Source organism: Ochotona curzoniae, unplaced genomic scaffold (assembly GCF_017591425.1).
Source record: "Ochotona curzoniae isolate NIBS_2020 unplaced genomic scaffold, NIBS_Ocur_1.0 contig_3498, whole genome shotgun sequence".
NCBI lineage: Eukaryota > Metazoa > Chordata > Mammalia > Lagomorpha > Ochotonidae > Ochotona > Ochotona curzoniae.
In genome coordinates, this window is record NW_024465885.1 from 2,331,468 (window position 1) to 2,355,205 (window position 23,738).

At 40.0% G+C, this 23,738-nt stretch overlaps 1 protein-coding gene across 4 annotated transcripts in view; it reads left to right on the plus strand.

The window, feature by feature from the left end:
* Positions 1-23,738, plus strand: part of SPICE1 (spindle and centriole associated protein 1) — a 54,705-nt gene that overhangs the window by 28,273 nt on the left and 2,694 nt on the right. For 3 of the 4 annotated variants that reach the window (XM_040980473.1, XM_040980474.1, XM_040980475.1), the window contains 6 exons: positions 297-428; positions 7,189-7,336; positions 9,015-9,239; positions 15,983-16,467; positions 18,775-18,958; positions 23,513-23,615. In XM_040980473.1, coding sequence (XP_040836407.1) covers positions 297-428; positions 7,189-7,336; positions 9,015-9,239; positions 15,983-16,467; positions 18,775-18,958; positions 23,513-23,615 — 1,277 coding nt within the window. Of the gene's footprint in view, positions 1-296; positions 429-7,188; positions 7,337-9,014; positions 9,240-15,982; positions 16,479-18,774; positions 18,959-23,512; positions 23,616-23,738 lie in introns of all 4 variants that reach the window. The other variant, XR_005883909.1, reaches the window with a different exon arrangement.

The following is a 23,738-nucleotide window of genomic DNA, read 5'->3' on the forward strand; positions in this document are numbered from 1 at the left end:
CCCATCGCCAGGTACCAGTGTGTCCTTCTTGAAGTTGTCTGTCTCTATTCAAATGCTGTCATTTGCAAAAATGTAGTTATTTCATTCAATATGGTATTAGTTCATTATATCTTACTTAGAGAAGGGACAGGACACTACATTTTCTTTAATTAGATACAATAAGACTTTGTTAAATTTAAATTTTTTGTTACTGTCATATAACATATGCTTCTTTGAAAATATCTTTAACTGCTTTAAGTAGGAACATTTAAGTTTTCAGCATGTGATGTTTATGTTTTTTATTTATTCATTTTTAGAGTGAACTTCAACTTCGTAAAGAAGTAGAGACAAGGCAGCAACTAGAGAAAGTATTAGGTGATCATCGAGAGCTCATTGATGCTCTAACATCTGAAATTCTTCTTCTTAGAGAAGCAAATACTACTATACAGGTATTCAGATCAGATTCCATATTTGTCTGCGTTTATTAGTTTAAATGTCCCTTGCAGTTGCCTTCGGGTTAGCTGTGTAATGTGATTATTTATCAACCTTGTTGTCATCATCAGTGGCAGCTGTTACTGAATAGGTATCCTATAGGAATATTATTGTCCTAGACGCTTGGACTACAACTAGTAAATGGAATAAGTCTGCTGTCTTTAAGAAATGTGGCACTTAAAAAGGCTGTATTTAAGTGATAACTACTGCTATTATTACTGCTCATCTAAAATGTGAAGTCAGTGTTTTGATAGTCTCTTTGAATTTCAAACAGCAGAGCACAGTCTAAAAGCCCCCCTTCAGTCACATCAGATGTCATTTACAGTGTTGCAATATCTTCATATTTGTTACATAAGTTCTCTTGGCCATTTGGCCAACTGCTTGGCTTTAAAAGAGTGTGTATGATATCTCTCCTAGGAAATTAATTATTCTTCCTTTGGACACTTATGGTACTTCAGCTATTGCTCCCATTGCGTTTACCAAACAGTGTCACATTAAATATGTGTTTGTGGATGAGACTATGATGAACTGTGTGAGTTTGAAGGCTGTTTTATTCATCTTTTTGTTCTTATGAGGTGGTTATATTTTATTTATCAGTTGGAAAACACTAGAATAACAATACAAACATTGTGTTTTTGTCAATAGACTTTAGTTGTAAGATATTTTTAAAACTTGATAAGAATAGCAAATTAACATATCATTAAGTCTACCCTTTCAAATGTGTATAGTTCAGTGTTTTATAAACATTGATAGAATTGTGTGTCAGTACCACTATCTAAGCCCAGAACATTTTCATCATCCCCAAAGAGAAACCTCCCACCATTAGAAGTAATTTTATACTGTACCCCTCTTCCTGGTCGAAATCTGTGTGGGTTTGACAGGGTCTCTCCTAGTGTCTGGGTTTAAGTCTGCTAATAGGCCCTGAGTTTGTCCATAAGAACCACTGGAGACAAGCTGGTGAGGAATGTCTGCTTTATTACGCACATGTTAGAGCTTTTAAAGGGTAAGAAAGGGGAGGACAGGAGGACATCTTCCAGCAGACCCCACCCACCAACTATATGACCCATCTATTTTCCTTGACCTTCCAGTCATGTCAGAGGTCATGTTCCACCTGTATTCCCCTTGACCTTCTAGTCACATTAGAGGTCACACTGCATGGGTAGGCCTGGAAGCTGTGCCTCAGGCCATGGGGAGGTAAGCTCTAATCTGTGCCCACATTCTAGAAATGGAATCAGTCAGTATGTAGTCTTTTACATCTTGCTTCTTGCACTTAGCATATTTTTAGCATTCATCTGTGCTGTTGCACATATCAGTACTTCATTCCTTTGTATTGCCCAACAATATTTCATTATATACTTGTATCACCTTTATCCATTTGTTAATTGATGAGTATTTAACTTATTTCCACTTTTTGTCTGTTGTGAGCACTCATAATACACATTTTCACATGTGTTTTCAATTCTCCTTGGAAGGTAGGCAGTTTTAAAATGTCTTAATTTACGGAACAAATCCTTTGAGCAACTATTGTGATCCTGCGCTCTGCTGTAGATAGCAGAATCAGTAGTGGACAAAATATAGAAATCCTTGTTTTCAAAGAGCTTCTGTTCTAAATAAATCTTACAAAGAGAAGTATGTGGTAAGTGAAAGGATAATACATAATTTGAAGAAAAATAAGAGTCATAGGAAGCCCATATGGAGGGAGATAACAGTTTTTAAATGGGTTGGGCTGTGCCTGCACAAGTGCCATGTGAGGAAAGACATAGAAGAGCTGAGGGAGTAAACCTGCAGGTAGCTAAAAGAAGAGCAGTTTAAGCATAGAAACTGTTGTGCCTAATTTTGAGGTACCCAGAAGTCACCAGCAATCTGCAGTTGATCCAAGTGCACAAGGATGGTTTATTCAAGCTCTGCATGTCCGAGCTTGGGTTCTTGGTTGAGAGCAGGCAGCTGGCAGACCAGACCAACTGGCCAGCCAACCAGCTGGGACCAACACCCCCGAACAGCACATTTTATAGGGACAGTCCACAATAGCTTGGAAAGGGGTGATTCACAATAGCCTGCAAGGTAAGGGGAAATACCACACATTCCCTACCTATCTCAGCTGGACAGCCCATGCCTCCAGCAACTAAGGTAAGCACTCACTTAATTATTTGGAGCCATTTGTGTGATAACTAGACTTAGGTAGGTTTTGATTCATGAGAATTGGGGCCTATACGTGCTAAAGGTCATGTAGGCTACTAAAGGTCACATAGGCCATTTGGCCTGCAGGCTCACACAGTTTCTTAGAAGCAATGAGCCATGAACAAATGGTTGGGATTTTGATACTGAGGTTCTTTAAAAGATAAGTGCCAAACTTTCAAGGTGGGATTGTGGTTATTTAACTCAAGGTCATCAAGGGCACTGGTGAGGCAGGAGCAGAAGCTGGGAAGGAGAAAGCAGTGGGAGACAGTATTGGATTAGCCGAATGCTAGGAAGCTTTACCTGCTGGTGGAAGGTATGGGCTTTTTCACTGAACAAGGTGGGAAACCACTGTGTTTAGAAGGCTTCCTCTGACTTAGGTTTTAAGAGGGTCACATGGAGCTACTCTTTTGAGACGAGGTCAGCAATTACTGCCCTTTCTTGGGTTACAGTTGCCTTAGTGTCTCACATTATATCCTCAAGGCAGAAGAAATACTCAATGATTTATTAAGTAGGCAGGCCCAAGAAACTTCTGACTTAACAACCTAAGAACTTTTTATGAGAAAATACATATGAATTGAAAGAAAAAGTATTATTTTTATTTCATTCTTTTAAAAAAAATCACTTATTTTCATTAGAAAGGCAGACTTTTATAGAGGAGAGACAGAAGTCTTCTATTCACTGTTTCACTCCCCAAATGTACAAATGTACACAGCGACCATAGCTAAGCTAGTCTGAAGCCAGGAGCCTGGAAAAACTTCTGGGTCTCCAAAGTGAGTGTAGTGGCCCAAGGAGTTGATCCATCCTCCACTGTTTTCTCAGGGAAATGGATGGGAAGTAGAGCAGCCAGGACAGGAACTGCCACCTCTTTGGGATGCCAGCACTGTAGGCAGCAGATTAGTCTGATGTGCCACCACACCAACCCCTACTTTGTTCTTAACTTACCAATATTTACTAATGGAGGTTATGTTTGCCTTTTGGAAAGCTGCACAATGTTTCAGTTTAGAATATATTGGACGCCATCTCTGTTGCTTCCTCTTCTACATCAATTTCATCTGGATTTCATTTATTTATTTATTTTAGCATAGCATAAATCAGCCATGAGAAAATTTGACATTGTCAAAAAGAATTGAAGGCATCCTAATGTTAAAATTGTGAACTGCCTTGTGATAATAGTTCATGAGTGGTCTGGTAGATGACAGCATCCCTGTTTAACTGTCCTCTGGCATCCTTTGGTGCCCTTACCAGTGGGAAACATGATAGTAGATGGCGAAACACAGAAACAGAGTATCACACATAGGAATTATTGGAATCATTCAGGTGACTTGTAGCAGTTTGATCTAAGCTTGAAGAAGGGACACAATCAAATTCTGAATGTATTTTGAAGGCCAATAAAGCCCGTGATATGGAGTGGAGAGATGATGAGAGGAGTCAACAACAATTCCTGAGTTTTAGAAGGAGCCACAGTTGAAAGAAAAGAAGCTATTTTTGAGGTGGAGCAGGATACAGAAAGGATTTGGTTTTGTACATCTAAAGTTGAAAATCTGAGTTCCAGATACTGGATATGTGAGTGTAAAATTTGGTAACTATTTTGGGCTGGTGATGTAATAATGTTTAGCATACTTGATTAGCAGCACAATTATTAATGTTTCTCATGTTTGGATACACTGAGTTTTACCAGATGTCTGTATTTCTAAGCATATTTGAGATATACAGATAGAGTTGCTTGTATATGAGTTTATTGTTAGCTGTCATCCTAGGCTTCTCTTTGTGTTGCAAAATATCAGCAGTTCTTAAGAATTTTGCTGCGTCACCTCATACATAGGCCAGGACGGAGTGGGTAGACTTTTGGCTGAGTGAGGGCCCAGCAGTCGCTGGCATGTATGTGATTTGGGTCTGGGGTTGGTCCTGGTTAGGGAACCAGGGCTGGGCCATCCCAGTATGGGTTATTGACGGTCGCTTTGACTGGGCTTCAGCCCCCAGTGGTGTACAAGAGGACTGACTGGAAGGCAGGGTTGGGCTGTGTAAGAAATGAGGCTGGAGATAGATCTGACCTAGCAATTGCAATTAGCAGTGTGGATGTGGGCTGATATGGGTGACAGAATGAAATGGACCCTGTATAGATGGGTGCACACACAAGAAATAGGTCTGAGATCACCTCAGACAAGATTTCTTTTATTTCGTCCTTGCAGCTGTGAGATCGACAGCATTTCAGAACCATCAAAACCACGTGGGTTCACGCGGTGGCCTAGAGGTTAAAGTCCTCATCTTGAACTTGCCGGGATCCCATATGGGCACTGATTTTAATTCCAGCAGCCCTGCTTCCCACCCAGCTCCCTGCTTATGGCCTGGGAAAGTAGCCAAGGATAGCTCAAAGCCTTGGGACCCTACAGCCATGCAGAAGACTTGGAAGACGCTTCAGGCTCCTGGCTTTGGATTGGCTCAGCTCAGTCTGTTGTGGCCACTTGGGGAGTGAATCATGGGACAGAAGATCTCTCTGTCTCTCCTCCTCTCTGTATATCTGACTTTGTGATAAAAATTAAAAAAAAAAAAATCTTAAAAAAAAATAAAAGAATAAAATGACTTAAGCAAAACTCTTGGAGCATGGTCCACATAGGGGACCTTGAGATGACATTAGGTGGCCATTCTTCATTCCCAGATGCTGAGGCAATTGGGAGGCTGGGTGTGGCTTCTCCCTTTATTTCTCCCCTTCCCCCACATATAGGAAGATGGAAAAGAAAATGTGGAAAAAATGATCTCACTTACTTTCCCCTGATCCTGGACCCTTCCCACCCTAATCAACTATGTAAGCATAATCGAAAATAAAATAAAAAAGTTTGCTGGTGGGTAAGTGTTTGGTCTAGCAAATAAGAAAAGATTGTCTGCATCCATGTTGGATATCTGGCTGCAGCTTTTTTACTAAGGTGAATTTTGGGAAGCAGCAGTGATGACTCCTGCCATGTGGGGGAATTGGATTGAGTTCTTGGCTCCTGGCTTCATGTTTGGGTCCAGATGTGGCTGTTACAGATATTGGGCAGTGAGCCATTTGACGGGAGCCCCATCCCTCCTGGCTCCTCTTCTCTCTCACAGTCTCTCAGCTTTTTTTTAAAAAGAGCTCTCATTCCTTGTATTTGTCATATTCTCTGCTTCTAAGAACCATCTTTACAAAACATATGTATTTCCATCAGAAAGGCATACCTACAGAGAGAAGGACAGAGAGAAGGATCTTCCTTTGCTAGCTCACTTTCCACATGGCTGCAATGGCTGGAGTGGAGCCATTCTGAAGCCAGGAGCTTCTTCGAGGTTGTCCATGTGGATGCAGGGTCCCAAGACTTGGGACATCCTCTGCTGCTTTAAACAGGGAGCTGGATGGGAAATGGAGCAGCTGGGAGATGAACCAGTACTCGTATGGGATGCCGGTGCTTGGAGGTGGAGGCTTGTGCCTGCCCTCTGAAAGCCGTTTGTTTAAACCAGTACTTAAAGATGTGTAATTTCGGGGCCCCGGCGCGGTGGCGCAAGTGGTTAAAGGTCCTCGCCTTGCACGCCCGGGATCCCATATGGGTGCCGGTTCTAATCCCGGCAGCCCCGCTTCCCTTCCAGCTCCCTGCCTGTGGCCTGGGAAAGCAGTCAAGCACGGCCCAAAGCTTTGGGAACCAGCACCCGCGTGGGAGACCCGGAAGAGGCTCCTGGCTTCGGACCGGCATAGTAGATGGAAGATCTTCCTCTCTGTCTCTCCTCTCTGTATATCTGCCTTTCCAATGAAAAAATAATAAAAATAAATCTTTAAAAAAAAAAAGATGTGTAATTTCAAACCTGATGTTTTCAGATGACCTACTTACATTTTTGACATGGAAAAAAATTAAGGACAAAACAAATTTAACTGAATTTCTTGGCCATTCAGACGACTTATAAATGTAATGGAATTCCAAGCAATGAACACATTCAGCTTGCGAAAAATAAGTCAGAGGGAGTTGTAGGATATGAATGATCTTTTAAGTAAAAGAAGACTTTAAATAATATTAAAATTTATGTATGAGATGTATGCATATACATAGACATAGGAAAAAGAGATGTATGCCTTTATAGTGTCATCTCTTCACACGTGTATATAAAGCATGGAATTTTAATCATCTTGCTTGTGGGATTTTGTGCTCATCTCTTTTAACATTCTTTTGGATAAATTCCTGTAAGTCTTTACAGTGTATGTGTTTGTCAGTTTAATTGCTTGTGTAATATTCTGTTGAATCATCTCTGTATTTGTATATGAAGAAATTTTGTAAATTGAAAACTATGAAACATTAATTCTTACTGTTATATTAGGACATCTGGTAATAGTCCATTATTAGTCTTTTCCTAAGTCTGAGATTTTTAGGATATTTACAGTATGAATATCATTTTAGAATTTGAGTGAAAACCTCAAGTTGCTAGAATATTTAAGAGATTGGTATTACACTCACCATATCTTTTGTAAAATTTGCTTCCTAAGTGATAATTTGATGTTTGATATGCTGGTAGTATGGTTTCATTTCTTTCCTTCCTTAGGCCAGACTTCAGCAGTACATGGTGTCTACTGACGAGCAACTTATATCACTCACACAAGCCATTAAGAGCTGTCCTGTGATTAATAACAGCAGACAAGAAAGTCAGGCAGCAGAAGGGAGAGCCACAAGTAGTATTACGGACAGTCCAGGTAAATGTAGTTTTATGCCAGACTTCATTAAGCTTCTTAATGGTCTTGAGGAAACGTCGCCAAATTTTAAACTTTTAAATGTACATGGCACCACTGACTGTTTAAGCATATACTACAGTGGTTCCTGCTTTTGTCAGCACTTGCTCTGTGCAAGATACTCTTTAACCTTCAATGCATTATCTCCATTAATCCTCAGAGTAATCTCATGGTATAGGCATTATTATTATTCCCTATTACTTAGATGAGCCAACAAATTGGGAGAGCACTCATAGCTAGTAAAGTCACAAGCAAAGAAAGTAGTAGACTTAGGTGCCAGCACTTTGAATCGTGAAACTAGGTAGAGGATAGATGGTTGTGTATAGGGGAAAAAATTGTGTTAGAAATTTGTAACCTTTTTTTCTGATGTGATACTTTGGGATCCTTTCTTTTAAAGAAGTAATTTTTTTCTTTTTAGTTTGAAAGATTTACAGAGAGGGAAGGAGAAATATATAGAGAGACAGATCTTCCATCCATTGATTCATTCCCCAAATGGCTGCAATGACTGGAGCTGGACTAGTTCAAAGCCATGGGCCTGGAACTTCTTTTGGGTCTCCCACATGTGTGCCGAGGTCCAAGTACTTTGGCTATCTTCTACTGCTTTCTTAGGAACACTGGCAGGGAGCTGGATCAGAAGTGGAGCAGCCAGGACTCAAACCAGCACCTATATGGGATGGCAGCATCACAGGCAGACATTTAACCTACTGTGCCATGGCACTAGTCCCTTGGAATCCTTTCTTTGCTTAATGTGCTATTGTAGGCTATATGCTGAGTGGGCAATTTTGGCTTTTTCTTATTTCTTTTAAATCTAGTAGGATTGTCTATGTGGAAAGTGCTTTGTGTAGTTATAATTGTTTTTGTGGGATAAATGGTAAGAAGCTGACTGAAGTTTAACTTCTGTAAATTAAATTCAATGGCCAGGGTAGGCTCTGTCTGCTAGTGGAGTGTTGCTGTTAAAACCTCAGTTGAGAGTATGTCAGTGTTTACTGAGTTTAAGTTTCATGTGGAGAAAGCTTTCAGTGTTGGATGAGAAGGCCTGAGAGTGACTGTCTAGTAGGATTATTATTACTTCTTACTATTGTTTGTTGGAAAAAAAAATGTTTAGGTAAGTGAAGCCAGCTTAACATCTTTCTTAGTCACAGCTCTTGCTACTCTTTGACAATAATATGGGGAGTGGACTGTAATGTGATGATGCATGATGGGTGAAGTCCCCTTTTAAAAATGATCCTTGTATATGAAGCCCTAACCCCAAACCCAGCCCTAATCCCAACCCCAGCATGTTCTGGTTTTACCATTTTGTTATTTGTCATGTCCATTAGGAATCTATCCATAGAAATTTAAAATTTCAAGTGCCAGGTAGGATATTTTAGGGGTCCTTAAGTGGCTACATGTTAATGGATTTCATGTTTTTAATGCTTTTCTCAAAAACAGCACTTTTTTTCCCAGTGCTGGCTGCTTTGGGAGCCTGTTGATAAATTACTGGTAGGGGAAGAATAACCTAGAAAGTGAAGACTCCTAGAAAACGAAGACACTGGGGCTGTGTGGAATTTGCACTGTGGGAAAACACACTTAGGAAGAAATGCCTGAAATGCTCCCGGTTCCCTTTGTGCCTTTTGTACTAATTTCTTCTTGTCATTTCCAGAGGCTCCAGCTGCAGATGCCAGTGTCTCTGTGCCGCTCACATTCAGAGGGGAAGAAGTGGCTGCATTTCCACAGGAAGAGATGCCTGTGAAGCTCTCTCAGGGGCCAGCCCTTCCAGAGAGTGCAAATCTGGGCAGCAATTTCCCAGCACGTGTTTTTGAGCCAGCTGTCTTATTAACGCCACCCCGCCAGAAGACTAACTCAGAATTCTCTCCTCTACAGGATGGTAAGCAGGCTTCTTCTAAAGTTATATGGATGGTTTAACATCTTCATTTGTGAATAAATTGTGTTCACTATTACCTATAAGACAGAATTGAAGAAGGTTTTGATTATTAAGCTAACATAACCTTTAACCTGAAGTAGGAATTTTCAGAGAGGTTTATGTTATGTATATTATGCTTATGGTGAAGTAGGGCCTTGAATTAATTTCATTAAATGTCTGTTTCAGTAAGTACTTCCATGCTTAAACTCAGAATAATAGGTCAGACTCCTTAGCATGAAGCTGTGGAATAAAGATAATCACTTGTCCCTAGGGTCTACCAGCATATGAAAGGGTGAGAGAGCAGATACTATACTGCATGGAAGAGTGAAAGTTAGACTAAGGAAAGATAATGATTGTGACTTAGGAGCATTTTATAAGTCACATATTATCATTGTATTAACTTCTTTCTCATCAAAAGTTTTGGTTTAGTCAGTTGAAGGAATTTTATAATAGAAATAACTGGACGATTTAAAACATAGCTGTAGGCTGCTTTTACAACCCACATCCAAGAGATTTTAATATAAATGTTAGCATTTTTTTGTTAATCCTTACATCAAAGATTTGTAATTTGAGGTACATTAGGAAAATTATATTGTTTGCTCAAATTTACGTTTTTGTCTGGAGCTATTGGTTTTATTTTTTACATTTATTTTATTTAGCTTTCATTTATTTTATTTACAAGTCTGAGTTACGGAAAGAGTGAGGAAGGCAGAGACAGAAAGTTTCTGTTTTCTGGTTTAGTCCCCAAGTGGCTGCAACATCCAAGGCTGGGCCAGACCAAGCCAGGAGTTTTTCCAGGTATCCTGTGGAGTCGCAGGGGTCAAAGGACTTGGGCCATCCTCCACTATGTTTCCAGGCACATAAACAGGGAGCTGGAGTAGAAGTGGAATAGTAGGGACTTAAACCAGTGCCCATATGGGATCTGGGCATTCTAATGGCTTTATTGGTATGCCATAACACTGGCCCTTCATTTCGTTTTCTCCTATTTTACTTCAAATAGTTGGAGATATAAAGAGACCAAGAGATCTTCCACTCATTGGTTCATTCCCCAAATGGCTGCAATGGCCAGACATGGGCTGGTCTTAAACTGGGAGCCAGGAGGTTTTTCTGGCTTTCCCACGTGGGTACAGGGACCCAAGATCTTGGACCATTCTTCTCTGCTTTCCTGGGCCATTAGCAGGTTGCTGAATTGGAACTGGAGCAGGCAGGACTCAAATCAGTACCATTATGGGATGCTGGCATTGCAGGTGGAGTTAGCATACTATGTGGCACTGCAGGCTGATTAGGCTGCTATACTATGGTGCTGGCCCTCTTATTTTGTAGGAGTTCTTAGGTCATTAAAAACTTAGAAACTAGTACGTTAGATTTCTCTTACAAAGTTTCTTTCTTTTTCTTTTTTTTTAAGGTATTTATTTTCATTGGAAAGGCAAATTTACACAGAGAAGCTAGAAGCCAGGAGCAGAAGGTTTTTTTTTGTTTTTTTTTTTTTGTTTGCTGGGATGGTTTTTTTGGCCCAGCAGTTAAGATGCCTATTGGGATGCTTGTGTTCCATATCAGAGCCTGAGGTTGAATCCTGGCTCTGCTTTTAATGTAGCTTCCTGCTAATGTGCAGCCTGAGAGGAAGCAGGTGATGATGGCCCCATTATTTGTGTTTCTGCCACCCATGTAAGAGACCCTAAATAAGTTCCAGGTTCATGGCCGGAAATGAAAGGTGAATTAATATCTGTCTCTGTGTCTTCTCACCCCCCCTCCCCCACCTTTTCTGCCTCTCCCTTTCTCCTGCTCTCTCCCCCCCCGCCATCTCTCTCTCTTTCTCTCTCCTCCCCCACCGTCTCTCTCTCTACAAATAAATAAATGAATAATAAAGTCATTCTTGAAGAAAAGTTTATATTTCTTTTTTTGAGATATTAGCTTTACATAGTTCTACACATTGTCCTTTATGAAAGAAGGGACTGAGATTCTCACTAAGACTTACCTGCCTTCTCGTTCTAATGTGGATAATTATATTTTTGTTTTTAATTCTCCTGCTTAATTTTCTCACCTTAAATGCTTTCCTTAATCTTCATTAACTTTAAACTCTTGGCTTTCCACTATGTAAGATGAGCTCCCCTTCTCTTTTTCTGCTTCTTTTGTTTTCATTTTCAACTGTATCTGTCCTTCTACATTATTAACTTTGATTGCCACCATAATGTACTGTTACCAAAGTTTGGTTTTCTGTGTCTGTTTGGACAATGAAAAGTGAAAACAAGGAATTATGAGTCCATTGTTGTTGCTATTCCTTGTGCCAAACAAGACGTTCTTGACATGACCATGAAGGAGAATCTTTATTTCAGCAGTTTTCATCTCCTTTTTGTTTAAGATTTATTTATTTACTTGAAAATAAGTATTCTCAAGTAAATAAATATATACTTGAAAAGCAGAATTAGAGATAGATGGAGAGATAGAGATCTTCTTTCTGCTGGTTTGCTTCCCAAATAGCCACAACAGCTGTGGCTGAGTCAGGTAGAGGCCAGGAGCCAGGAGCCTCATTTTGGTCTCCTATGTGGGTGCAGAGTCCAGGCACTTGGATTATCTGCTGGCAGCTGGATCAACCATTTTTTTTTAAAAGGTTTATTTATTTTTATTGTGAAGTCAGATATACAGAGAGAAGGAGAGACAGAGAGGAAGATTTTCTGTCTGTTGATTCACTCCCCAAGTGGCCACAATGACTGATGCTGCACCAGTCTAAAGCCAGGAGCCTGGAACCTCTTTCAGGTCTCCCAGATGGGGGCAGGGTCCCAAGGCTTTGGGCCGTCTTCCACTGCCTTCCCAGGCCATAAGCAGGGAGCTGGATGGGAAGAGTGGCGCACCAGGATAGAACTGGTGCACATATAGGATCCCGGCTTTTTCAGGGTGAGGACTTTAGCCACTAGGCCACGCTGCACCAGGCCCCAGGACAGAAACAGTTACCCATATGGGATGCTGGCATTGTGTGTGGGAATTTAGCCTATTATGTCACAATGCCAGCCCTGCTCACTGTCCTTCATTTTTTTTTTGTAATATGAGGGTACGTTAGAAAGTTATAGAAAATGAGAATTGCAAGATAAGTTTAGAGATAAGTGTTTTCTGAATGCTTGGATTCAACACCCAGCTCCAGTGGCTCCTAATTCCAGGTTTCTGCGAAGGTAGACTGAGCAGTATTGTTATGACTAGTGATTGGGTTCCCATCTCTCACAGGGGATACCCAGATTGAGATTTGGCTACCAGCTTTGGCCTTCTGGCTGTTGTAGGCATTGACTGAGTGTCTAAGTGGATTGGAGGTTTCCTTCTTTCTGTTTTGTTCCTTGTTTTTTAAACAAAATAAAGTTTTAAAATGATGAGTCTGTTATTGCAAAAACATTTCAAAATCATTGTATAGATGTTTCACATTACGTATTTTCCTTTAACTTTTTGAAGACCTTTATATTTATACTATAGCCATCTGGTTCATTTTTTGCCTTATCTGGACTTTTTTTTTTTTTTTAAGATTAATTGCTTTATTTATTTGAAAAGCAGAGTGTTAGAGAAAGAAGGAGAAACAGAAAAAAAATTTTGCCAAATAATCCCACAGATGACCACAGTATCTGGGGCTGGGTTGGATCCAATGGAAGCCAGGAACTTCATTTGGGCGCAGGAGCCTAAGCACCAGGGCCATCCACCACCCTCCCAGGTTCATTAATAGGGAGCTACATCAGAAATAAAGCAGCCAGAACCCTAACTGGCCCCTGTGTGAGATGCCAGCATCACAAGCAATGGCCTAACCCACTGCCATACAATGCCAGCCGTACCAGGACTTTCAAATAGCTTTTACCTTTTTATTGACACAAGAATAATAATGCTTTCACCATATCTTGAGGTCTTTGATCATTCCAGAGTTCTTCCAAAGCATGGATTTCAGAAATTGTTTGCACCAAAATACTTATCTTTTAATTCCACTTTCCAAAAATAATTTTTTAAAAAATACCCTCACACTGTTTGTGGCATGAGATTGGCTTTCATCTCAATGTCACCTTTCTCTAGACCTCCAGAGCTGCTCCAACCTTGACCAGTGCTCTTGGGAATGCTGTGCAACTCTCATCCCGATACTTGTTTCATTCCTCTCTGAGGGTGAATAAATGGTTTCCCTGGTTTCATTTTTAAATTGTGTCTTCTCTGTTTTCTGAAAGAAATAATCAGAAAGGGGTGTGGAAAGTAAAGGTACAGTTGTTATACACTTGAAAATGTTTTGAGACATTTCACCTGACTTTCACTAGTTGCTTCCCTGTGATATGTATGAAAGTACTTTAGAAGTTCATGGAAAAACGGAATTAAGAAATAGGTTATTGTGGGTAAGAAATTTGAGATTGGTCCATGCATACAAGGTATCTCGATGAAGTTTGTAGAAATATGTATTATGAAAATATAATGCAAGATTTTAAAATGTTTTTTTAAAAAAGTGTTTTATTTATTTGAAACACAGAGATTTCTCACTCGTTGGTTCACTGTCCAAATGTCTGTTAAGCCAGGCTGAGCCAGGTGGAAGCTATTCACTGAGGAATTGGTCTTGAGTCTCCCATGTGGGTGTCAGGAACCCAAGCGTTGAATCCTCATGTGTTGCCTTGAAGGTGTACGTTAGCAGGAAGTTGGAATTGGGAGTAGAGCCAGGGCTCAAACCCATTCTGGAATGCCAGCATTGCAAGTTGATGTTTTTTTTTTTTTTTTTTTAAAGATTTTTATTTTTTATTATTTTTTATTGGAAAGGCGGATATACAGAGAGGAGATACAGAGAGGAAGATCTTCCGTCCGATGATTCACTCCCCAAGTGAGCGACAACGGGCCGATACTATGCCGATCCGAAGCCAGGAGCCTCTTCTGGGTCTCCGACGCGGGTGCAGGGTCCCAAAGCTTTGGGCCGTCCTCAGCTGCTTTCCCAGGCCACAGGCAGGGAGCTGGAAGGGAAGTGAGGCTGCCGGGATTAGAACCGGCGCCCATATGGGATCCCGGGCGTGCAAGGCGAGGACCTAACCACTTGCGCCACCGCGCCGGGCCCGCAAGTTGATGTTTTAATCATTATATCAAATGCCCATTTCTCAAGATATGTTTTATTCTCTCTCCAGCTCACTGTTTTTTTTTAAGATTTATTTTTTATTTATTGGAAAGGCAGATATGCAGAGAGGAGGAGAGATAGAGAGGAAGATCTTCCGTCCAATGATTCACTCCCCAGGTGAGCGCAATGGCCGATGCCTATGCTATGCCGATCCAAAGCCAGGATCCAGGAACTTCTTTCGGGCATTCCACATGGGTGCAGGGTCCCAAGGCCTTGGGCCATCCTGGACTGCTTTCCCAGGCCACAAGCAGGGAGCTGGATGGGAAATGGAGCTGCTGGGATTAGAACCAACGCCCATATGGGATCCCAGCATGTTCAAGGCGAGGACTTTAGCCTCTAGGCCACGCTGCTGTCCCCTCCACCTCACTGTTAATGTGGTATTATTTGATTGTAAGATTTCTTGCTCTTCATGAAAGGGGACAAGATAAATATATGCCCCAGTCTGTGGTTTTGAACTAGAAGCATCTCTTCTCACAGTTCATTCCCAGTTAGGTCATTGCATCTAAGTCACATTTGTTGAGGTATCCAGTGACATTCATGTTACTTGATCCCCTGTATATTTTTGTCTCCTTATATTTCTAAGTCATGCAGTAGTGGTATACACAGCTAACTACTCCCTTTCTGTTTTCTTTATATCATCCTTGTAATGATTTTCTTATTTTTTTTGGCTGCTCCATTTCAGTCTGCTTTGTAGTTTCTCTCCTTTTAGTGTTGAGCTCCTTATGTCTTGACACTGGTTTCTTCGTTCACCATGTTCATTGTGTCCAGGTAATGTCAGTATTCTCTCGGCTTCTTGTACCTTCTAGATGCCGGAAACTTGCATTTTCATGTCATAGTCTGCATGTCTCTTCAGTTTTCAGTTCATGCGTCCATCTCTTTAGCATATTCAAAACTGAATTCTTGGTAACCTCCTTCTCAAGTCCACCGTTCCTGTCTTCTCTTAGAAAGTGACCTCATTGTAGTCAGATGCCATATTTGTCTGTGTGTTCCTCTTACTCCTGGCTTCCAGTTCATTACTCTGAATTCTATTGCCAGAATATTTCTCAGGTTTATTTGCTTCTGTCTTTATTGCTAATATCTTAGCCAGAGCCACTATTGTCTTCTAAACATTTGTAGTTTTTTTCTGGGCTCCTTGGTCCCATTTCTGCTACCTTCCAACTCTCCACACGATTTAATAAGTATAAACTGAGCCATGGTCAAATATTCTTCAGGTTTCCATTGGCCTCAAACTATAAAATTCCTAATGTGGTCTAAAAGGTTTTATTAGAAGTGGCCCCTGAATGTGTGTGTGTGTGTGTGTGTGTGTGTGTGTGTGTGTGCATGCACATACACATTTATACACATGCACGTATGTATATATGTAAACTTGGTAATTGTTTTTCATGAGGACATGGATAAATACTCTAAGGAATATAGAAAAATCCCTGTACTTCATTTTTAGGATGGCATTGCTGCTATATTCTCTAAGGAAAATTATCTAGATGTTCAGAAGCTGAACCCTTTACTGAAATATTTTTTTATCATGATAGACAAATGAGAAGTCTTTAGTATCAATCTATTGAAAAAGGATATGTGTTTATTTCTTTTAAATTCTCATCCACAGTGTTGAGGAGGACTGTTCAGACTCGTCCTGCCCCACGAATTCCTCCAACTGTAGAAATGATTGAGAAAGAACAGAACTGGGAAAAGAAGACGTTGCCTGTTGATGCAGACATTCACAGTTCAAGTGAAGAGAGTCGTCTCTTTACTCAGAGGTGGAGAGTATCTCATATGGGAGAAGATTTGGAGAACAAAACTCAAGCTCCATTCATTAACCTCTCACAGCAGCTCTGCAGTTCCCATTCCAACTCTCAGCAGAAGAGAAACCACACGTTCTCTGATGAGCCCCCAGTACTGGGAGATGGACAACAACTTAGAACAAATGAGGCAGTAATGCAAAGAAAAGACATAGCAGCCCGAATTGCTGAATTGACATTGCAGAATTCAGCCATCAAGGCACATCTGAATAATATCACTGGACCAGGGGGCGAGCAAGGGGATGGACTCCGGGGTTTGAACAAACAGGAAAGTGCTGGCGAAATGACTGCTGTGAGTACCCAGTAAGGATTGACTAGAAACATACAGAAACTTAAATAGGAATTTGAGCTTGGGTCTCTTAAGAGGTTTCCTTTCATAACTGGTCAGGATAGCTTAGAGGCTGTCACCAGATGGCTTATGCTTTGACATATCACTATCACAAAACAGGTAGAAACTATTTAGCCATTGCATTTCAGATGCAATAAAAGACAACATAAAAAATAAGACTGCATGAGTGAGGTGAATTGGACAAGAGTAAAATGTGTAGGAAAGTAAAGATTAAGCTTTAGGGATAAAATATATAAATATAATACAACTTTGAAAGTTTGTCAAGCCACATTTTAACTTGACATTGGAGGTTGGGAATTGATTTCATACTTTGTGCTGATCCTACGTGTGATGGAAGGCACTACCTTTTACCTGATCTTGTAACAAGGAGGCTCATTTCAGGGCTTTGCTGGGACAGGCTGATACTTTAGCAGTGGGAAGGAGGAGCTGGGTGGCCCCACTGTGGGTTTGTGGCTTCCAACATGGCTGCGTTCGTAAGGGCTTTATCACCAGGGCATTGAATGCTTAGGAGGAAACTTAGAGAGTGTTAGGGACTGAGCCCATCTCCATCTGTACTGGTTTGTGAGTAATAACCAGAACAGGAAGTCACAGACATAGAAATCAGAAGGAACTGACATAAGAGGAGCCCAAAAGGGAGTATTAGGATTAGGCAGCCGCCACAGGAACAGATGTAAGTATCAATTGTCTTAATGTTGAGTGACTGAGGGACATTTATAGGTTTACAGAGTTTTGAAGGTTATTTCTAACAGGCAACTTTTTTTTTTCCTTAAGATTTATTTACTTTTATTTGAAAGACAGATTTACAAAGAGCCAGACAGACAGAGAGACATTTTCCATCTGCTAGCTCACTCCCCAAATGGTTGCAACAGCTGGAGCTGGGCTAGTTTTAAGCCAGGAGCTTGGTGCTTCTTCCAGCCCAGGAACTGGGCTGTTCTTCATTGCTTTTCCAGACTCATTAGGAGGGAGCCGGATTGAAAGTGGAACAGCCAGAAATCAAAATGGCACTCATATGGGATCTAGCACTGCAAGGAGAAGTGCAGCTTACTGCATGACAGTACTACCCATTGTAACAGACAACTTTTGAATTTAAAAAAAGTGAGAGAACTGGCTAATCCTTTGCCTGCAAGTGTCAGTATCTCTTATTGGCACTGATTCTTGTCATGGCTGTTCTATTTCCAATCCAGCTCCTGGTTATGTTCTGGGAAAGCAGTGGAGGACTACTCACAGCCTTGAGACTGAACCTGTATAGGAGACCCAGAAGAGGCACTTTGCTTCTGGCTTCAGCTTGGCTGTTGTACCCATTTTGGGAGTGAACCAGCAGATGGAGCATCTTTCTCTGTCTATCCTCTCTGTAAATCTGCCTTTCTAGTCAAAGTAAATGTCTTTGTTTTTGTAAACAAAAGTTAGATATTGAGTTTTCCTCCTTTTCCAATTTGTATATAGATCACACCATAATGGATTATCTAATACTCTTGGCCAAACCATTCTTTTTCTTTTTTTTTAGATTGGAAATACAAAGTGATCATTAATTTGTATCGTATTACTTATCTTTTATTTTTAACTGATGGGCATAATCTACAACTTAATGATTTTTACTAGGAATTGTTTGTTTCCCCCCAAAGGGATAGACATATTTAACTAAATGAAAGAATTAGGAATAATATAATTATATTTCTGTTTGGAATTTTCAAGTTACACTTTGTGACTTTTTTTTAAACTCTGTTCCTTTCCAATCACTGCTTCCTATTGAATCTGTTATTTTAGGCCATAATTAGAAACAATGACAAGGTTCTCAGAATCAAATAACTCAAAGTGAATGAGGATTATAATTGTAGGAGCATCTTTCTGAAATATGGAAGATCCTCTATTGTAACCTGTACAGCCCCGTGTTTGTCATCAGCAGGTGTATGGCATTCAGAATTTTACTTACAGATCAATTCACCAGGTATAGTTTGTTTACTGATTTGTGTGTAGCTCAGGAAACACCAAGAAATGCAGAAGAAAAATTTCACAACAGGCCCACAGAAAAGAACTAGGGATAAATATACCATCAAGTGTAGAAGGACTAGTATCCTTGTCATAATCCCAATTTTTAATCAAATGATTTGGAAATCCTGTTTTTTTCCATTCATGTTTATGTAGAGCAAGGGATGTGAATACTAAATTGCTAGCAATTGGTAGAGAAATCAGATTTGTATAGTTTTTTTTTTAATCAATATTGAATTTGTGCTGTTTTTCTCCCTCTCAAAGTCTTTTCCAGCAGCGCAATCTCTGACACCAAGCAGCATGGAGGAACGGATTGCTGAATTGAATCGACAGAGTATAGAGGCTCGTGGAAAACTCCTGCAGTTGATAGAGCAACAGAAGCTTGTTGGTTTGAGTCTTTCCTCTCCACCAGGATCACCAGTTCAGTCACCTCTCAGAACATGGAATGGTTGGTCCCAAATTTGTGGCCTAAAAGTAGAAATGTAGGGGCGAATGCTTAGGGCTTAAGATGCAATGCCCCATATTGGAGTACCTGGGTTTGCTGAGTGTCTCCTGACTCTGGCTCCCTGTTGAGGTAGACTCTGGAAAGCAGTGATATTGGCCAATCACATTGGACCCCTGGATTGAGTGCCTACTTCCAACTTCATCCTGGCCCAGTGGAGACCTCTGGAAAAACAACAGCAAAATAGACCTAGAAATGCAAAAGTTTGTACTTTCTTGATTTGCTGATTCATATTTAGTTAAAAGAATACTAGAGCCTTTGATTTTACGCAAAAAGAAATATACTTGTGTTACAGAATAAGTGACAGAAATATAACTGGAAATCAGATCTGATTCTGTTTTGTACCTAGTCAGTCTTCGGTGTTTGAGTTCTTAAGTTGCTCTCAATCTAAATGGCATTCATTTCAATGTATGACCCACACGGGTATGTGCTACAATTAATATATAAAGCATAAATATAAAAATGCTTAATTTAAATTTTGTTAGGAACAAATGGTGAGTTGTTACTATATGAAAGTCATTAAAACAGTCATTAATTAGGGCCCGGCATGATAGTGTAGTGGTGAAAGTCCTCACCTTGCATGCCTGGGATTCCATATGGATGCCAGCGGCCCTGCTTCCTATCTAGCTCCCTGCTTGTGGCCTGGGAAATCAGTTGAGGACAGCCCAACATCTTGGGACTCTGCACCCATGTGAGAGACCAGGAAGAGGTCACAGGCTCCTGACTGCAGATTGGCTCAGTTCCAGCCGTTGTGGTCACTTGGGGAGTGAATGATCGGATGGAAGATCTTCCTCTCTGTTCCAATAAATAAAAATAAATCTTTTTAAAAAAATTATTAATTAAACTTTCATTCCTTTTTTGCTTTATGTTTTAAGATTTGCTCACTTACTTGGAAGGCGGGGTCACAGAGAGGGAGAGACAGATCTTCCATCCCCTGCCTTACTTCCCAGATGACTGTAACAGCCAGAGCTGGGCCACCCTGAAGCAAGGAGCCAGGGGCTTTCTCCAGGTCTCCTAAGTGGACACAGAGACTTGAGCACTTGAGTCATCTTGCATTGCCCTCCTGGGCGCACTATCATGCTACCTAGGAGGTGGATTGGAAATTGAATGGCTGGGACACAAATTGGTGCCCATATGGGATGCTGGCACTGCAGGCATTGACTTTACTTGACATGCCGCAGTGCTTACCTCTGAAAGTTTTAGTCTGTAGTTACATTTAGAAACAGAAAAAGCTAGAAAGGATTCTCAAAGTATTCTAAATAATGGGATAGTAACAGAAATTTGTTACAATATTCACATGAGACATCTTTTTGAAGTTAGACCCAGGAGCAGAATCTTCAGGAAATTTCTGGAAAATGGTGGATAATACATTTCATCGAGTGACTTCCTCTGTTTATTCTAAGCTTTCTCAAAAGACAACTTTATTTTCTGTTCTTCGTAGTCACAAAATCTAAAGAAAACTTCTAGTTAGAATAAACAAACCACTCACATGAAAAAACACCTATTGTGTAAAATCTTTAAAATGCCAGAATTCTAGCTGGGGAGCAGGCAGCAAACAAACATGTGAGATAATATCAGATGGTGTGAAGTACAACGAAGAAACGTAGAACAGATCACTCCTTCAGAATAATTTTGTGATTAAGTGTGACCTCTTGGGCGGGTGTTTGGTGTGGTGGTTAAGATGCTGCCTGTGACATCTGCATCCCATGTTGGAGCATCACGGTTGGAGTTTCAGCTGTGTTTCCAGTTCCATCCTCCTGTTGATGTATATCCTGATATATGTATATCCTGATGGCTCAACTAGTTGGGTCTGCTACTTGAGTAAAAGACTGAGTGGACTTCCTAATGGCTAGCTTGCACTTGACCCAGCAGCAGGCATTTGAAGAGTAGGCTAATAGATGGGAGCCCTATTTCTTTATCTTACAAAAATAAAGAAATAAAATAGAATAAAAATGTATCTTCTCCCATCAGTAGTTCTGTAAAGTTAAAAAGTATGTTTATGTGTATCTGTGAGCTCATGTAGAATTCAACACCCAGAGTAGGCAGGGCTGATACTATACTTCTATGATGAACAAACTGACTCAGGTATAAATAAATTAGTGATTTGTCTGAAATACAAAGTGGATTGTGGATTGGCAACTCTGTTCTTTCTAATCCAGTAGTTATATCTCTAATTCTCTCTGTAAATACAGATTCCTAATTGTCCATAGGAATCTTTGTAGGTTATAAAGATAAAAATAATTTATGTGCCATAGAAACAAAGTTCCAGAGTAATTAAATAATTTAGTTTGTAAAATTAAATATAAGGTCCTGTTACCCCCTGTAGCTTAGAAATCACTGGTTGTAAGTAGCAGTGACTCATAGACACGGACCTCTCTGAAACTGAGCTAGACACAAAGTCTTGTCACTAGCAAGTACTCAGTAAACATTTGTTGATTAATGTCCTACATCTGAAATATTGGAAAATATATTTGATTTACACTTTCAATTGGCCATATGAGCTCTTTAGCCAATATGAAATTTGACTGCATATCAGAAAATTTCTTTCTTTTTTATTTGTCTTTTTGAAAAACAGTAGATAGGCTGGTTTTGATAAAGAGACTGTCTTCTTTGGGCTTGCTCTTAGTATGTTTTTCACTTCCAAATCTGATATGATACTGCTTCCCTGAGGATGTTGGCACTGAATTTTATTGGCTTGCTACCAATATGACACTACCAATTAAAATGTTTGGTCTCCTAGTTCACATTTTAAAATATTTTTGTTTCTTTTTTTTTTTTAAGATTTATTTATTCTTATTACAAAGTCAGATATACAAAGAGGAGGAGAGACAGAGAGGAAGATCCTCCATCTGATGAGCACAACGGCCTATGTTTTAATGTTATTCATCTGAAAGACAGGAATTAGACTGATATCTGCTGATCCACTCCTCAAATAATTATGACAGCTAGGGCTAGGCCAGGCCAAAGTTGGGAACTAAGAACTCAGTCCAGGTCTCAGATGTGAGTGGCAGGGATCGAAGTAATTGAGCTATCTATCACCTGCTGCCTCTCCCAGGGTACATGTTAACAAGAAACTACAGTTAGGAGGGGAGCTAGACCTGAATCCTGGGCATCTGTATTAGAAGCAGGCATCTTAACCGTTTTGCCAAATGCCTACCCCAGTTCTTTTGTGTATGTGTGTTTTTATTGTTATTATTTTTCATGCTATGGTTTTGTACATATAGGGCTTCATCTTTCCACCCCCCCTTCCTCCCTCCCCATTCACTTCATCATTCCCCTCCCCATTTTCTCCATATTATTACAATAGTAGATAGTTCTTCAGCTAGAGCAATAAGTCCAACATTCTGTAATCCGAATGTATCATGGCATTGTAGGTATAGGCAATGGTGAAAAATCTAATATATTGTCAAGTTTAAATGGGAGTCCTCCTTTTATTCAGGAGTAGAGATGCATCCTGCAACATATCTTCACTTCCCAATCTGCTAGTTTTCATTATAAAGTTTGACAATGAGATTATGTATACACAAGTTTACCTGTACATCTGTTTGTTTTGTATTTTGCATGTAATGTTGCCTTATATCAGAGAGAACATGTGATTTATGTCCTTTTGGAACTGGCTTATTTCACAGAGCATAATGGTATCTGGTTTGGACCATTTTGTTGCAAAGGGTAGAATTTCACCCTTTTAAACAGCAGAATAGTATTCCATGAAATATATATACAACAGTTTTTTTGTCCGTTCCATATCCATTTGTTTTTTTATCCATTCCTCTTTCAACAGGCATCTGGACTGTTTCCATGTCTTTGCTTTTGTGGATTGTACTGCTATAGGGTTGCAGGTCACACACATCTGCAGATTTCACTTTCTTTGGATATATTCCTAGGAGTCTGAGAGTTGGGTTGTATGATAAATCCATACTCAGTTGTCTGAATACTCTCCATACGAACTCTCATAGTGAATGACTAGCCTTCACTCCCATCAACAGTGGAGTATTGTACCTTTTCCCCCACATCCGTGACAGCGGATGTCGTCAGTAGAGTTCTAATGTAAGCCATTCTCACTGGAGTTAGGTAGAACCTCAGTGTGGCTTTTATTTTACTTTCCTATTATCTATGGAGCCTGAGCATTTTTTTTTGTATGTATATTAGCCATTGAATTTGTTCTTTTGAAAAATGGCTGCTCATTTCCTTTGCTGGCATTTCTTCACAGGAATGCTTGCTGTTGTTGAATTTCTGAAGTGTAAATGCTAAATATTGTATAGTGTGTAAAGGTTATATCCCATTCTGTTGGATGCTTCTTTGCTTTGTTCGTTATTTTTTTTTTAATCTTTTTTTTTCTTTAAAATCTTCCAAGTGTATCTTGACGTCATAATGTTAAAATATGGAAAGAACCCACATATATGTAATGTGCAGTTTATAGTAAAATAGAAATGGAGCAAAATTTTAAATTTTTATCTTATTAAGAACTAATGAAAGTAATATTTATGTTGATACTTTTAGAAGGAACGAAGAGGACCATTGAGATATCTATTCCAGGAGCAGATGGCCCAGAAAGCTCGAAGTGCAGTACTGTCTCCCCTGTCACTGGCACCAATACTAGGAGGTAGAGTTACTGTGTGTCTGTCACAAAAGAAAAATCATGAATTGGGGTTGTGTTTTATTTTTTTTGTATATAAGCTGACTTAGATTCGAGCAGCCACTGTTGTAGAGAAAATAACAACCAGGA